This window comes from Nicotiana tabacum, chromosome 1, assembly GCF_000715075.1.
Source record: "Nicotiana tabacum cultivar K326 chromosome 1, ASM71507v2, whole genome shotgun sequence".
Lineage (NCBI taxonomy): Eukaryota > Viridiplantae > Streptophyta > Magnoliopsida > Solanales > Solanaceae > Nicotiana > Nicotiana tabacum.
This window is the reverse complement of record NC_134080.1, coordinates 59,987,546-60,004,636: the sequence shown is the minus strand read 5'-3', so window position 1 is coordinate 60,004,636 and position 17,091 is coordinate 59,987,546. Positions and strand designations below refer to the sequence as shown.

The following is a 17,091-nucleotide window of genomic DNA, read 5'->3' as shown; positions in this document are numbered from 1 at the left end:
TTGGGTAGAGTATCCTCCAAGCTAGGTTTCAGGTATAGTAACCTCCAAGTTAAGATTTCAGATAGAATAGCCTCCAAAAAATCTCGATGAACTCTACTTGTAATATCTTAAATTTGGGATTTTGCTCAAATTTCATATAAATTTGATCCGATAAAATTTTGATGTCTACGTATGAATGTATGCTTTTGATCATTTTCTTGTTTCGCTGCCAAAACCAGCATCATCTCCTCAAGACATGTACCTGTCCTGCTGACTAATGTTATTCATTTTGTTGAATTTTTGGGTTTCTTAGGCGTTTGCAACTGTTAGGTTTTGGTAATTAGACTTGCTTCTTCCCTTGTTCATACGGTACTCTTATTTTCTTTTATATTGCTGATTCCATCATATAATATGAGAGTGGTTGACGTTTTGGGATTTAAAAATTAATAAATCCCCAATTCAAATCGACGCAGCAAATATTTGACGATCAAAGATTTTCTTAGGAGTTTTGGCAGTGAGTTGATGCCTTCTCCGGGGACCTAAAGTTCTCATCCTTTTTTTTTTTAACTAGGAGTCCTTTAAACAAAAGGGGACTTTGGAGCAACGGTCCCGATGTGACCTATAAGCCATGGTGAATTGTGAAAAGTCATTAATGCTTTCATCGGAATAGACTATCTACATTATACCTCATTGGGCTGCAGCCCTTCCCCGGACTTCGCATGATCGCAAAATGCTTTGTGCACGTTACCCTTTTTAAGAGTCCTTTTAACCTTCAATCAATCTTCCAGGAAAACTCGAGCAAGAGCTAAATGTAATATAGCAAGGGCCAAGGGGAAGTGAAAAACATAAGATAAAAGAAAGTAACAAAGTTTACAAACCAACCAAAATACACAAGTGCATGATAAAGAAATACGAGTCCACTTGCAGATATTTTTGCCTAAAGGCAAGAGGGTTGATCCATAAAGCATATGATCAGAAAAGGGGGTGTTGTGTTGCTGATCTAAGTTTGTATGCTTCCCTACGTACATATATCAGACAAAAGACCAATTGACGAACATGAAACATATACAATGGGGATCTTCTTCTTCATTCAATACTTTCCAAGCTATTGCTCTCTCGTACGATATTGGCCTTCCCATACTCGACAAACAGATACCACCTTGAAGACAAGCAAAACCCTGCAAATAACATATGATGCCCAGCTTAGTCAACTTTAACGGTACTTGGAATTACAACATTCAAGGGTAAGTACACTGTTAGTACACAAAACTTAAAGGCTCTAAGTAGAATTAATTCATAATGTTAGTGTGCAGTAACAGTCATGCTAATATACCGGATAAACAGATGGGAAAAAAAAACAAAACAAACTCATTTACGCATTGTTTGTATATTTGGCAAACAAGGGCATAGCACCTCCCCCCTCGATCACGAGGATATCTCTAAGTTTTTTATAGAGAGAGGGATCACCTCTCAATAGTAGGAACATAGATAGAGCATGCAAAGGGAGGAGTCATACCATAATAGGAGTTTGCATACAATAATTGCATGTCATGTTGCAATTCTATAATTTTTTTCCTATGAATCATATGTTAACAGTTTTATTTAAAGGGAGTTCTCATCTATCCCTCATATTGGAGATTGGAAAAGGTAAGATGTTAATGTCCCTTCCTCCAACTCACTTAACCAGTTGAGTCATAAAATTGCCACTAATTTTAGGAGTCGATGCATGCTGAATATGGAAGATAGTGTTTGTTATCTAGTTACAGAAATAACCTTTTTCTTTGCTGGAAAGGGAAAATGGAAAGGGGAAGCCGGGTTTGGCCAAGTACATTTTATCAATTATTTTAAAAACTTAGAATTTCATGGGCAACAAAATCTAATTGTGTATGTCAATAAGAGATTCTAAAAATTACAGCTCATCATGCAAGTTGGTGCAGTATGTCAGCTACAAACTGGAAAGGTAACAGATTGCTTGAATGTTCATACAATCATACCAAGAAAAAAAAACGTCGGTTTGGAGATAAGTAGAGGAACAAATGAAGGAAATTACATATCATATACCATTCAGAAAAGCAAATAATGGATATACCTGCTGCATTATTTGAGGAAGCTCAGAGAAGAGTGCCTTTCTTCCGTTGTCGTCAAAAATCTTTTCGAGAGTAATATCTTGGAGGGAGACCAAGGTGGTTTCTAGCATGTCAAGTCCTGCCTCATTTGCAAATGTGAAAACTGGCAATGCCTGCCATCAAAAGTTCATGTTAAGAAAACCATTAACACTTGCGAAGCCTTCAATGAAATTATTTAAATATGCTTCAAGTATAATTCTTCCAGGAATCAGATGGTAAATCTTAAACTGCAACTTATTTAAACTTTATGAAAATTGGAGATCAAATCTTTAGCTGAATACCTTCAAAGAACAACACATCAGAGCATCTGAGTGATGCCAAATTTCTTTCAGGACGGATTCACTTCCTCCGCTAACAGATTTGAGCAGCTCTACACCTAAAAAGAACCTGCAAGAGAAGATAAAATATAAGCACAGATATAAGGATTGAAAATATTCACACAATAATAGCCCTATTAACTCTCAAATTAAAGGGAAGAATTATAAACATAAAAAGCATTTTATGTTAACAATATTAGAATCAGTCAGATTGTTCAAGTTGGTGCTAGATGCACATAAGTCAAAAATTTACATTAATATATACCCCTGCTCTATCCTCTTACTATACATTAATATCTACTCTTTGAGGTATATGAGGTGGCAATCTATATAAATGGAGCAACATACCTATAGCTTTGACAAATCCAACGGGCAAGCGTTTGTGCTTCAGGTGTGCCAGGTGGAGACCTTAGACCAGGGAGAGAACCAAGACGAGATGGAGAGAGTGCCAAAGCAACCCTCTGAACAGATGATATGATACTGCGAATATATTGCCGTGCCATAGCAGCTATGTTTTCTTGAAGATGGATCTCAAATGCAAATTGAAATGCTATTGTCATAACTGATTTTGTGCTAGAAGAGTTCTTGGAATAATCGCCATTTGGTCGACTTCCAGCCGGTCCAACCTCAAGAGTCGATGCAAGATCTAGTGTGCGGTTTGGACTAGAGGCGTCCTGCATTGATTTGAGAAATAAATCACCAAAAATCTGCAAAAAAAAATTCCAGATTGCATTGAATAACAAGTACTCACTGCCTTGGAGTCCAGAGGAATGATACGAAAACCAGAGGGAAGAAGAGGAGCATCATCAGCAAAAGAGGCATCAATAGGAGCAAAGACGAGCTCCGCACATGTTCCGACAGCGTTCTCATCCACTCCACTACAAAGCTGTGCATTTGAAAAACAAGGATCTTTTAAGCATTGGGGTAGCAGAAAGTGTAGTATACAGTAGGAAGCATAAAAAGCTGAACAGCAGATTGAGGACAGTTGGGACTATTCAACTAACATATATAAATGAAGCATCAACCATAATAGTGGCCAAGAAAGTAAACATACTTGCAAAAGGAAGATGTCACCAGGCATAATCATATCATCTTGATAGTGGCCAATGCTTTCAAGTCTTATCACCTCCATAAACTGTTTTCAGAGGCAAGAAATATTAATAATATATTAACCTATAAGACATAATCTATGCAACCGCAAAAGGAAAGTATGAGGGTTTCTGGAAAGATAGTGGAGATAATTCCTAACTAATCACTTGCCTCTTCATGTTCAATAGTGTGAGCCAGTGGAAGAATGATTTGACCACCAAAACATCCAGTTCGAGTGACTGGTATGCTGCATGGACCAGCTTTAACTGCAGCAGCTGAATAGGCATCAATCCCAGAGTCTGCCCATTCAGATCGGTGTTCCCGCAAGAACCTTAGCAGAATCGCAGGAGGTACGTTCTGCAACAAAAGGAAGCGAGATGATGAAACAGAACACAGAAGAATTCGAGGAAACTAGGATCTTCGCAACTATGTTTTAGAGAATGGCAACCAGATTATGTTTGCCCGCATTCTTGGGCCAGCACATAATCTAAATATACTACTACAGTATTACTTAGTCTTACCATAAAAAGAACTTAAAATTTCTTACAGAAAGGGAGCCAAAAGTTATCTTATAACAAACGGCATACCCTCTAGAGTATTGTTAATACTGAAGACGGTCCAGAAGCTCATGGAGCTATTACAGATTGAAGCATGGAAAAATACCAAGTTGAAGTTTCATTACCCATTGCATTAGCATCTCGCAGGACCATTTTTAGACAGTATTTTAATTTTCCTATTACACCATAATGTTAATTTTTCTCACGCATGATCAGAGAATTTACCTAATCCTAGACTTGAATTAAGAACTAAGGTATGATCCTAGTAGAATTTGGAAACTATCCTCCACAAAATAGAATTTAATAAATAAATAATTAAGAAAAATCGACCCCAGGAACTTTATATCACGGCTACACCAAAAACATATAAGCAGTTTTAGTTATTAATATACAACTGGAAGTTGCAGACTTGGATGAAAGCATTTAGTTTTCATTTATCACATGACGTCTCAGAAAACTTTAAATTTGTAAGCCATGTGGAAGAATAAAATTACAAATGGAAAAACATTCCTCAAAAATATATATATACAGCCATTCACATAGTTTACTCAAATCAAATTGACCAACAAATTCGTACCTGTAAAAGCATAGATGCCTTGGCACATAGTACAGCGCTACTCATTGATGGAAATCCGTTGGCATAAGAGATATTTGCACCCATCAATTTGCTGGGTGATGAGTTGACAAGAAGTGTAACATCATCTATACCGTCACTTTCAAGCATAGACCATCCCTCATCAGTAAAACCATTAACAGCCTCGTTAAAACCCCTTCACAATGCGAATTAGAAGTTCAGCCACAAATAGAATAAAATTTTAAGATGTAGAGAAAACATCAGGAATTGAAAGACCAACTTGCTCAATCTTTGACCAAGTGCGCGCAAGGCTGCAGGTCTTCTTCCCCAACCAGTGACAGTAGGATGAGAAATTTCTTGAGAAATTTGTCTCAGGTGACGTAATGCCTGAAATTTGTTATATTGAAGCAATAATTAGAAAAAGTTTAATGAACAGCAGTATCGCAACTAAGAATCTTTCGTGAACATTGTTCACATTTAAAATATTTTATTTAAAAAGTTTTCAGAAGTACATTCATCAGGCTGAAATTACAACTAAAGTTAATTGAAAAGCGGATGATAAAATAAGAGAACTAAATTTTCCTTATGAAGAAAGATATCTGAGCATAAATTAGACCTACCGCCATTGTTGTCCTCTGCGACAGCACTGTTGATGACTCATACAGTGGACGCAATACTTCGGGAACACTCCAGGGCTGGAAAAGATTATTAGCAGCATTTTGTCAGAAATTTGAGAGGGAGAAGAAGAGTCTTATGTAATTAACAAATTAACACACCTCTAGATCCATATGGTCAACTATGTGAATGATTGAACCACCCCCCTCACAGGGTCGTATCAGATACAACTTGGAGGCAGTTCTGCTCTCACAAAATTCTGCACCGGTGGCATGCTAGGACCATTCTGAGTGTTGTTCAGTGATCTCTCACATACCTAGAGTTGAAATTTGAGCAATTCATAACATAAGTTAACAAGGAAAAATGGACAGTTACCATTGAAATTTGAGCAATTCATAACATAAGTTAACAAGGAAAAATGGACAGTTACCATTTCTGTCAGTTTACAAGGAATAAAATAACTACTGACACATACCACAAGGCTACCATCTTCCATAACAGATGTATACCGCATTAACCAGAAGTCACGAGCTGGTGCCAGAGTAGTAGGTGCGTAGAGCTGAAACAAGTTACAAAAGTATATTCAATGAAAAATTGTGACACACACATGAACTAAAGTAGGACCGGATATGAATTTTCTAAAAGTAACCTGCATGTATAGCAACTCTATGGTTCCACCGCTCCCAGTAGACATCACATTGAGAACATCCACCGCTCGGCAATCACGGAACCATGATGGCCGATCCTTAAGGATCTCAGCAACCTTGATTAAGGAAAGCACAATTACACCTTGAATTCCAATAAAAATATTGAATTGACCAAGTTATTCAGGATGACACTTACTCTTGTAGGCTCTAGACCCACAAGGCCACAAGCACGTGAGGCTACTCCTGAGCAACTATGAGAAATAGCAGTGATTCCAATGGAATCCGGACCAGGCTGCAGTCATGAAAGAGAGATATTCTTAAAGATAACAATGACATAATTTTGTGTGCATATATAGCTATTATGTAATTAAACATGGTACATGTAATTGTACACGTGATCAAATCCTCTAAAGAGTCACAGGTAGAGATTTATCTTAAAAAGCAAAGCTTCTACTGATGCGATGTATTGATGCAATAGTGTAATGGGAGCTGCTAAAACTTAGATTTTTGATGAGCCTGACAACATAAGTAGAGCAAGACGAATAAGTAAGAAATATCTTCATATTTTAACTAAAACAAAAGTGATTATGATTAATTGATGATTAAATAAAGAGGAAGAAAGCAAGAAAATTCACTGCAGAGAGGATTTTTACCATGCAGCTCTTTTTGCCAAGAGATTTAAGAGATAATAATGCAAGTAAATAATGCCATGAAAGCGCAAATCTAAAACATTTACAATTAAAGAACTGTGAATAAAGGAGTCATTTAGCTAGTTAATAAATCGTTAAACACTTCAAAAATTTGATCAAGTCTTCTATAAATTGAAAGATAGGAAAGGGAACAAACCTTCATCCCAGGCATTTGGACCCACTCCACAGCGGTTCCAGTGGCCTTTGATAGAAACTCTGTTAAAGTTTCCTCTGCTAAGGACAAAAGTCTGAAAATATTCATATATCATTAGACATGCTATGGAAAATAATGCAAAAAAAAAAAGGAATTAGACTCAGAAAACGTGTACTTACCCCGCAGGGCTTGCATCCCTTGGTGGACGCTGAGCGGACAAGTTTTGCTGACCACTCGTCACCACAGATTCACAACTATTGTTGTCTGTGGTGGTAAGGGCTGCCTGCAATATTGAAGTATGACAGTTAGGAAAAACTAAGTCATCGGGGAAACAAAGAGAACGAAACTATTACTGCTCGCATGTACTCTTTAAAATGGAAACATCGAGTTGTATTGACAAAATGAAAAGCCAGATACAAATACAGGTTTTATCTCTCCCACTGACATCATTGTTTTCAAGCATTCACCACCGAACTAAATAAAAATGCAAAATGTTTAGAAATGCTATAAAATACATCATATGCAGATTCTTGCTTCTATAGGTAGCATTTCTAGGTTATATATTTCTAAACCAATTCTTTTCCTTGACCTTCTAACTAATCAGAAAGAGTTGCAATAAGCAAAACCCAAACCCCAATCTTTAAAAAAATCCAAGAAGAAGACAAGTAAGAATAGATTGCTTACAGTTTGAGTCTGTTGGCGGAAAAAGCTATTCTCATACACCAACTGTGAAACTTGCTTCTGCAGCCTATCATTTTCCTCCATCAACAGCTTATTCATTGCTGTCAATTTTCTGTTCACGGCTTGAAGACGCGACGATTCTTTACGTTGCTTCTCTCTACATCTGCATTTACACAAACACAATTCCATAATCATCTGAATAATTCAATAGAATAAGAATGAAATGAAAGCAAAGCAACTTTTGCAAAATCCAACAATTTAGTTTAGTCGGATACCTTCTATTTTGAAACCAGACTTTGATTTGTTTTGGCTCGATGTTGGACAGAATTGGACACTCCCGAATCAACTGCTGACGACGGAGTGAACTGGGCTTTGGACATTCATGATACAATCTCTCCAAAGCCTCAACCTGCTCAGGAGTGTACCTCACATATTTCCCATTGTCCATCCCCATTTTACTGTCTTTACAGGCCGACGTCACCGCCATCATCACTTCAATAAAAATCAATTTTGAGAACCAAAAAAAGAATTACTCACATAACAAACAGAGTTCAAAAGACAGAGTTCCCCTGCTTCATCTTCATTTCCAACATCTTGTATATTACAACTCCTTACTCTCTTTCAACAAAATTCTCCAAATTCTTATAGTATACCACAAATTCCAATTTCAAAATTATCCCCCCTTGTTACCAAACCATCAATAAAAATTTATACTAAAGGAAACAAAAAAAAATTCTTGGTTTGCTAGGAAGTTTTAAGAAACTACTAAATCTTTCTACACTTTCCCACAATTAAATCATTTACCTTTTATGTTTTTTTTACAGATGATTTGAAGACTTGCAGTTGTACAAACTTGACAAATCTTTTTCAGTCAAATGATAAATAAAAATAATACGTATAAACAAAGGATTTAACAGCTAAATCCCTTCCTACCCACTTAACCCCAACAAACTCCTAACAATTCTGCATGTGTATATATAGCATATAGATATGTGAATACAAAGACAGATACAACTATTAAATATATACTAATATTTTAGAATCCCATGTGAAAATAAAAAGTTAAGGAAAAAAAACATTTGGATATGCAATGAAACTTGTGTCTGAAGCATAGAAACTTTCAAAGCCTTAGAAATCAAGAAATGTAAGCACACAAAGATATTAGTAGGAGACAAAGACGAAGAAATTAAGGGGGGACAAAACACACAAGATTTGCTACCTTGTAAAATATCCTCTCCCAAAAAAAAATATGTAGTCAAATTCTCAGCCACTTCCTTCAAAACCACGCAGCAGTAGCGTCAAGCACAAAGACATAGATCTTTCATCATCGGATCACGGTCTTACCAATTTCCCACAACTCTAAACTCAAGAAAATATAATTAAAACACAATCTTTTTTGTTTTGTTGTTGTAAACCTACCTTTCTCTATGAATTCAAGAACCAGTTGAAAGGTGTATTATTACTATACATACAAGAATGGGAAGGTGAGTGGTCTTCTTTATATATTTTTCGTATGTATATGCAAAGGGGAGAGTTTAAAGAGGAGTGGGGAAAGAGGAAGCAGAAATGGGAAAGACCATTTTGGTTACTTTGCTAATTATCAAATGGTGTTTGCTGTTGTTGCTAAGTAGGGGTAGTAGTATTTCTTTTTTTCTTTTCTTTTTTCTGTTTTTTTTAATTTAAAAGGAGAAGTTTGGGAGGTTTTTTTGGGGGGAGGGGGGGGAAGGGGGTAGGTAAAAGTAAAAGAGTTGAAAGGAGCAGAACAGTGAGAGTGTTTGTGAATGGTATCTTTTGCACTGCAAAACAACCAACCTGTCTACTAAAACATCAGAATAAGATGGGAATGTAACAGACACAAAAGTAAAAGCCACAAAATCCCACTTCAGTTGGTAGAGCTTCTTGTAAGCCTCCTGCTTTGTTTGTCCTCCCTATTTGACATTAATGCCCCTCTCTCTCTCTCCAATAAAATAATGAGTAAATCTTACTCATATAATTTGTTTCTTTTTTCTTTTTGTTTTTTTATGAACTTTTTCCTAATACCATATATCACAAATAAGAAAAAGTGAGCTCGCAAGAATCTACTTCTATCAAAATGAGGAGCAACAAGCTGAACTTGAACTTGAAGAAGCGAGCCTCTGTCAGAGAAAGTCATTCTGCGCTAACCCGTTATTTTGTTAATTTGTATTATATGAAGAGCTATATATTTTTTTAAAGGTATTAGTTACCGAAAATTTCATATACATTTAGTAATAATATATTTCTTAATTATATATATAATACTGTAGCGCTTATTGTAAACAAAAATTTCGGCTAAGTCAAGGCTAGTATTGTATTGTTGTATTATTGCATATATGATCAATTGCGAAAAATAAATATGTGTTTCTAAGTTAGGAATACTAGAAATGATTTTTTGTTTCTTTATAATTCTATAGTCATATGTTCTTAACAACTTATATATTATAAGTTGTAATAAACCTTATGTAAACTCACTCTTTACTACAATATTTATATAAATTTAGTAATTTGCTTAAGAAAAAGAAAATAGAAAAAAAAGAGTCAAGAAAAAGTGGAAATGGTAAGAGTGTAAAAACAAGGAAAGATAAGGGGTAATTGAGCAAACTGACATATGTCATGCGTACGTGGGAAATAGGAAAATATAGTAACAGAACCTTAGGTTAAAAATATATTAAAAGAAAATTAAAAAAAAAAAAAAGATTGCTTAGGGGGGTGAAAAGCAAAGTGAAAAAAATAAAAGAAAAAGAAGACAGAATAATGAGGATGTTTTGCATGCGCCCCCTCGATTTTTGCTCTGTCTATCCCCCACACACCTATTTTATAGTATTTCTCTTTCATCACTGTCACTATCATATTATCATGATCATACATACATGGCATGTTCACAACAAAGCATGACATAAAACAAGATTTTCTGTTTCTTTGTTTTTTCTTCAAAAGAGTAGTGTTGTTTATCCATGTGAGAATACAAGAATATATCCGAAAGTTTCGATCTTTAGACGCTACTCATGCTTCTTTTGTTTGTTTTTATTTAGCTTTTCCTTCTTTTTCTCTTGGTTGGTATTATGTGGAACTAAAAACAATTTTAAGAGTCCCTTGAGTATTGCGAATAGAAATGATATATTAGATATCCGACAATTAAGGTTTTCTTGATACTGACTTAAGTAGAAGTAATCACGTCTGCATAAAATTAGTGAGCAAAAGTAATTGTGTTGTTGTATTGTTAGCACAACTCATCTCAAATGGATCAAATAAAAGAAAATCGAGAAACATAAAGAGTGCAATCGAACCCCAAAAATTTTAAAGTTTGTTTTGTAATACACATCATTGAGTTGGTCCAACTCGAAAAATAAGAGCATGAGCAATATAATAGTATATACTATTGTCTCAAAGTCGCTAATTTACATTAATATTCATGGTTAAAACACCTGCATTATATCACGTCACACCAAGTCTTATTACATCTTCAATCAATATATCGTATATAAAAACACAAATTGAACATTACTTTTCGCTGTAAAAAACTACTCTATTGCAAATTAGGGCAAACTTCCAAAAACGTGAATTCCTTATCACGTGGGGTGTTTCTTTATCATGTTAATGGATTCCAAGTGGTGACTTGAGAAACTTTTTAGTTTTTTATTAATCAAAATACATTTTTCTTGATCTAAATTCGTTCTTTTGATATCATAGAATTAGAATTTTCATTGAACTGGTACAGCACTAATATTTACTTATTTTGAACGAGTAAATAGTCTTTCTTATAGTTCAGATCGTCATCTTCATCTTGTTTTTGAATTATCATATTTCGAGTTCTAAAATTTGAGATAAATATTTCTTGAAATTGGCCCACAAAACATATTTTTGCTTCAAGATTTTGATCCTTGGTCGATTGGTTCTTTGTTAACTTCACATCACTTGGCATCCCCTCACAGCTGCTAAGTCACAAAATTGATAAGGAGTGTTGCGGAAGCCAAATGTATATAGTGTGAATAAGTCACAACTACTATACCAAAAATTATGACAGCCACCAAATAATAAATAAGACAATAAAACAACAATAAAGGGAACACCAGAATTTACGAGGTTCGGCTAATTTTGCCTACTCCTCGGACACAACCAAATATTTTATTCCACTCCAAAAATACAAGTGAAATAATACTAAAGAGAGAAGATACAAATGCCTTAAACAGATGAGAAGGCAAATGAGAGGTGTGTTTCAATCCTAAACATTAGGCCTTCTTTTATAGGGGAAAAATCCCCTCCAAACTTAACTCCCAACCAATGTGGGACTTTGGCATTTTGCCAAACTTCAACAAATCTCCACCTTGGCAAAATTCCACATTTTCAATTCTCTCTCAATAACAAATTTTGGTTGTGTCTTCATCTTCAATCTTCAGTGTTCAACAATGTTGATCAAATCCAAACAATGTTGAAACTTGACCGCAGTCACCACCTTTGTCAGCATATCAGCAGGATTCTCTGTAGTATGAATTTTCTTCACCGTGACTCCACCTTCTTCTATGATTTCTCGTACGAAATGATACCGAACATCAATGTGCTTCGTCCTTGCATGATAAACTTGGTTCTTCGCTAATTGAATAGCACTTTGACTATCACAAAAAATTGTGATACCTTTTTGTTCAACACCAAGCTCCTTTAGCAATCCTTGAAGCCAAATTGCCTCTTTCACAGCATCTGTAATAGCCATGTACTCTGCCTCTGTTGTAGACAAAGCAACTGTTGACTGCAAAGTAGACTTCCAACTAACTGGTGCCTTTGCAAAAGTAAACACATAACCAGTAGTTGATCTTCGTTTGTCCATATCACCCGCAAAATCTGAGTCACAATATCCAACTACAGACTGATTGTCTTCCTGCTCAAAAACTAACCCGACATCTACAGTATTATGAATATACCGTAGAATCCACTTCACAGCTTGCCAATGCTCCTTCCCTGGATTGTGCATATATCTGCTAATAACTCCAACAGCTTGTGAAATGTCAGGCCTTGTGCAAACCATTGCATACATCAAGCTACCAACAACATTTGCGTATGGTACCTTTGACATATACTCTCGTTTAGCTTCATCCATTGGCGACATAGTAGTACTTAGCTTAAAATGGGAAGCAAGTGGAGTACTAACTGGCTTAGTCTTGTCATCTATGCCAAAACATTGAAGTACTCTCTTCAAATATTCCTTTTGAGATAAACAGAGTTTCTTTGAACGTCTATCTCTAATTATCTCCATGCCAAGAATTTTCTTTGCCTCACCCAAATCCTTCATCTCGAACTCCTTCTTCAGTTGAATCTTCAACTTATCAATTTCTTCCAAATTCTTGGAAGCTATCAACATATCATCAACATATAGGAGAAGATATACAAAGGAACCATCTTTAAGCTTGTGCAAATACACACAATGATCGTATTTGCTTCTCTTGTACCCTTGCCGCAACATAAACTCGTCAAATCGCTTGTACCATTGTCTAGAAGATTGTTTCAATCCGTACAACGATTTTTCAAGTTTGCACACCATATTTTCTTTTCCAGCAACTTTGAATCCTTCTGGCTGAGTCATGTAGATTTCCTCCTCCAAGTTTCCATGTAAAAACGCAGTTTTTACATCCATCTGAACTAGTTCCAAATCCAATTGTGCTACCAAAGCCAACATAATTCTAATGGAGGAATGTTTTACAACTAGAGAAAATACTTCATTGTAATCAATTCCCTCCTTTTGAGCATATCCTTTGGCCACCAATCTTGCTTTGTAGCGAACATCTAATTGGTTAGGAAATCATTCTTTCTTTGCAAATACCCATTTGCACCCAATTGCTTTCTTTCCCTTCGGGAGATTGGCCAATCTCCATGTATGATTCTGATGAAGGGACTGTATTTCATCATTCATGGAAATCCTCCACTTATCTTCTTCTGAACTTTGGACAGCGTCTTTATAAGTAGTAGGAACATCATCAGCTACAATTGAGGTTGCACAAGCAACCGTCTCTATGAGACGAACAGGTTTCGTTATTGTTCTTTTTGGCCTGCTGGTTGCTATTGATTCAAGTTGTTGTTGAGATTCCTGAGTTGGAATCTCCTCTACTGGCTCTCCTTCCAGAGGGTAATCTTCATTTGTTTCCTCCTCTGCTTCTTGTGTAGGAAAAATAAATTTTCCCTCAAACTCCACCTGCTTAGAAGCACCTTCATTTTGTTTGGTATCTTCTGTTACCTTATTTACCATAGCAAATTCATCAAAGGTAACATCTCTGCTGAATATTACTTTCTTTGTCATAGGACACCATAAGCGATATCCTTTGACTCCAGAAGTAATTCCCATAAAAATAGCCTTCTTTGCCCTTGGATCCAATTTTGACTCCGTCACATGATAATATGCAGTTGAGCCAAACACGTGCAAAGAGTTATAATCTACAGCAGGTTTTCCGTACCATTTTTCAAATGGTGTTTTGCCATCAATAGCAGCAGATGGTAGACGATTAATGAGATGGCATGCATATGTAATTGCCTCAGCCCAAAATTCTTTGCCCAAGCCAGCATTGGACAACATACACCGTACCTTCTCCAGCAAGGTCCGGTTCATACGTTCTGCCACTCCATTCTGTTGTGGTGTATGTCTAACAGTGAAGTGTCGGATGATGCCATCATTTTCACAGACCTTATTGAAATGATCATTTTTGTATTCACCTCCATTGTCTGTGCGAATACACTTGATTCTCCTGCCTGTCTGATTTTCCACCATCGTCTTCCATTTGAGAAAAATTCCCAACACTTCATCTTTGCTCTTCATTGTATACACCCATACTCTTCGGGAAAAATCATCAACAAAGGTTACAAAATAGTGCTTCCCACCCAATGAAGGTGTTTTGGAAGGACCCCAAACATCAGAGTGTACATAATCCAAAATGCCTTTAGTATTATGGATCGCTGTACCAAATTTAACCCTTGTCTGTTTCCCTTTAACACAATGCTCACAAAACTCCAAGTTGCAAGCCTTTACTCCTTTTAACAATCCTTGATCTGATAGAGTTTTCAAGGATTTTCCTCCAGCATGTCCCAAGCGCATGTGTCATAGCTTGGTTGCTTCTGCCTCTTTGTCGTCACTGGATGTTACTGTCGCTGTCCCAATAACTGTACTGCCACGATAGCGGTACATATTATTATTCTTCCGATTAGCCTTCATTACCACTAGTGCACCGGAGCATACTCTCATCACTCCATTTTCTGCAATGATTTTGAACCCTTTTGATTCTAGGGCTCCCACAGAGATGAGATTCTTCTTCAAATCCGGTACATATCGAACATCTATCAATGTTCTGATCATTCCATCATGGTTCCTTAATCGTATTGAACCAATGCCATATGAGGTAAGAGGGCTGTTATCCGCTGTGTGGATGACTCCATATTCTCTTTCTTGAAATTCCATGAACCAGTCCCTGTTGGGACACATATGATAGCTACAAGCCGAGTCCATCAACCATATGTCTGATGATGTTGATGACTCTGTTGTAACTAATGAGAAGTCTGAATCATCACAATCAGCTACATTTGAATCCATAATGGCCTTTCCATTGTTATGTTTGGCCTTATTCTTCAACTTCGGACAATCTTTCTTCCAGTGCCCTTTTTCTCGACAAAAGGCACATTCATCTTTGCTGGGTCTGGATCTTGACTTGGATCTTCCCTTCTTTGTCCTCGTTTGATTTTGAGGACGACCCCTCACAAATAGTGCTTCTCCTTCTCCGCCCTTCTGTTTTTCTCGCTTTCTTTGTTCATAGCTGTACAAAGCCGAACAAACTTCTCTGAGAGAAACTTCGTCATTTCCATGGAGTAGAGTAGTTTCAAGGTGCTCGTACTCATCAGGAAGTGACGCCAACAACATCAAGGCCAAGTCACCATCATCATAAGTTGTATCCATATTTTGCAAATCTGTAACCAACTTATTGAAACTGGTGATATGTTCATTCATCGTGGTACCAGGAACATAGGTGAAGTGAAACAGTCTCTTCTTCATGTACAATTTATTTTGACTGTTTTTCTTCAAAAATTTATCCTCCAGTGCTTTCCATAATTTACTTGCAGAAGTTTCCTTTGTGTATGGATATTTCTGCTCTCTAGCAAGGTAGGATCGAATGGTACCGCAAGCAACACGGTTGATAATTCTCCAATCTTCTTCTCCAATAACATCTGGTTTCTTTTCTTCAATGGCCAGATCTAGCCCTTGTTGAAAAAGGACATCTAGAACCTCGCCTTGCCACATCCCAAAATGTCCGGACCCGTCAAATATTTCGACCGCAAATTTCGCATTTGACACAATTCTTGTCATAAGCGAAGATGCCAATGATGACGTATTGTTGACACTTGATGTAGATTCTTCTTGTTTATTGTCTCCCATCTTTGACACAAATATTATTTAATAGCTGACGACACAAATCAAGATTATTTCCTTTCTGGTGTGGAAGATCAGACTAAGCTGCAACCACAGAGCATACTCAGACAGAACCTTGACTCAGTTACCAAGATAAATCTTTTCTGATGTGGAAGATCAGACTATGCTGCAACCACAGAGCATACTTAGACAGTACCTTGGCTCTGATACCAATTGTTGCGGAAGCCAAATGTATATAGTGTGAATAAGTCACAACTACTATACCAAAAATTATGACAGCCACCAAATAATAAATAAGACAATAAAACAACAATAAAGGGAACACCAGAATTTACGAGGTTCGGCTAATTTTGCCTACTCCTCGGACACAACCAAATATTTTATTCCACTCCAAAAATACAAGTGAAATAATACTAAAGAGAGAAGATACAAATGCCTTAAACAGATGAGAAGGCAAATGAGAGGTGTGTTTCAATCCTAAACATTAGGCCTTCTTTTATAGGGGAAAAATCCCCTCCAAACTTAACTCCCAACCAATATGGGACTTTGGCATTTTGCCAAACTTCAACAAGGAGTCCTTGATGGAAAAAGGGCTCCTTATTTGGTATATGGATATGGTCGTATACTTTATCAAAGGGTTAAAAGGTCAATTTTTAGAATCCTAAGTAAAAGAATCTTGACATTTATGGTGGAGATCATTAGTAAGTCAAATGATGTTCTCTTTTTTCCCCTTTATTTCCTTGTAGGTAGAAAGAACAACATCAAGATTTCATTGTTGACATCTTCCGACAATATCGAAAAATGACAAAGGAAGAGTATCCAACTTCATTTCTTGCCAAATCGTAGCATCATTGGTTGAAAAAGATTAGACCTCTTCTCATTTCCGTTTTAAGTTATGAGTATATTAGTTGACAATTTGATTTGTACATATGAAACCTATCTTCTTTAACTATAAATATTATAAATAACTTTAAAATGTCTCTGTCACTGCAGATTTAATTTAATTAAGGTGGCATCGCCTATTTTTTGGAAAGGTGCAAGGCGATGGATGTGATAAAAGAGAGGCCATCTTAGATGAGTTAACTTCTCCTAATGTATATAGACCTCAATCACCTGTAATAGTTGTGATATTATGATGATCGAATATGCAAAAAAGATAGATTCAACGTAAAACCACATAAGTAAAAAGTTTCTCAAATGACTTACAATCTTCAGAAATCTACGAAGAATATGAAACAATTTAACCT

The 17,091-nt window shown here is 36.3% G+C and overlaps 1 protein-coding gene across 1 annotated transcript; it reads right to left on the bottom strand.

The window, feature by feature from the left end:
- Positions 1–811: 811 nt before the first annotated feature.
- Positions 812–9,050, bottom strand: LOC107808135 (homeobox-leucine zipper protein ATHB-15). The gene is given in 20 exon segments (XM_016632624.2): positions 812–1,157; positions 2,069–2,218; positions 2,387–2,492; positions 2,771–3,096; positions 3,174–3,308; positions 3,477–3,557; positions 3,683–3,868; positions 4,646–4,838; positions 4,923–5,029; positions 5,263–5,337; positions 5,419–5,486; positions 5,489–5,573; positions 5,733–5,816; positions 5,907–6,020; positions 6,101–6,196; positions 6,751–6,841; positions 6,927–7,030; positions 7,432–7,591; positions 7,704–7,920; positions 8,648–9,050. Coding segments are annotated over 19 exon segments (2,523 nt in total). The 5' UTR covers positions 7,919–7,920; positions 8,648–9,050; the 3' UTR covers positions 812–1,010.
- Between the last annotated feature and the right edge of the window lie 8,041 nt (positions 9,051–17,091).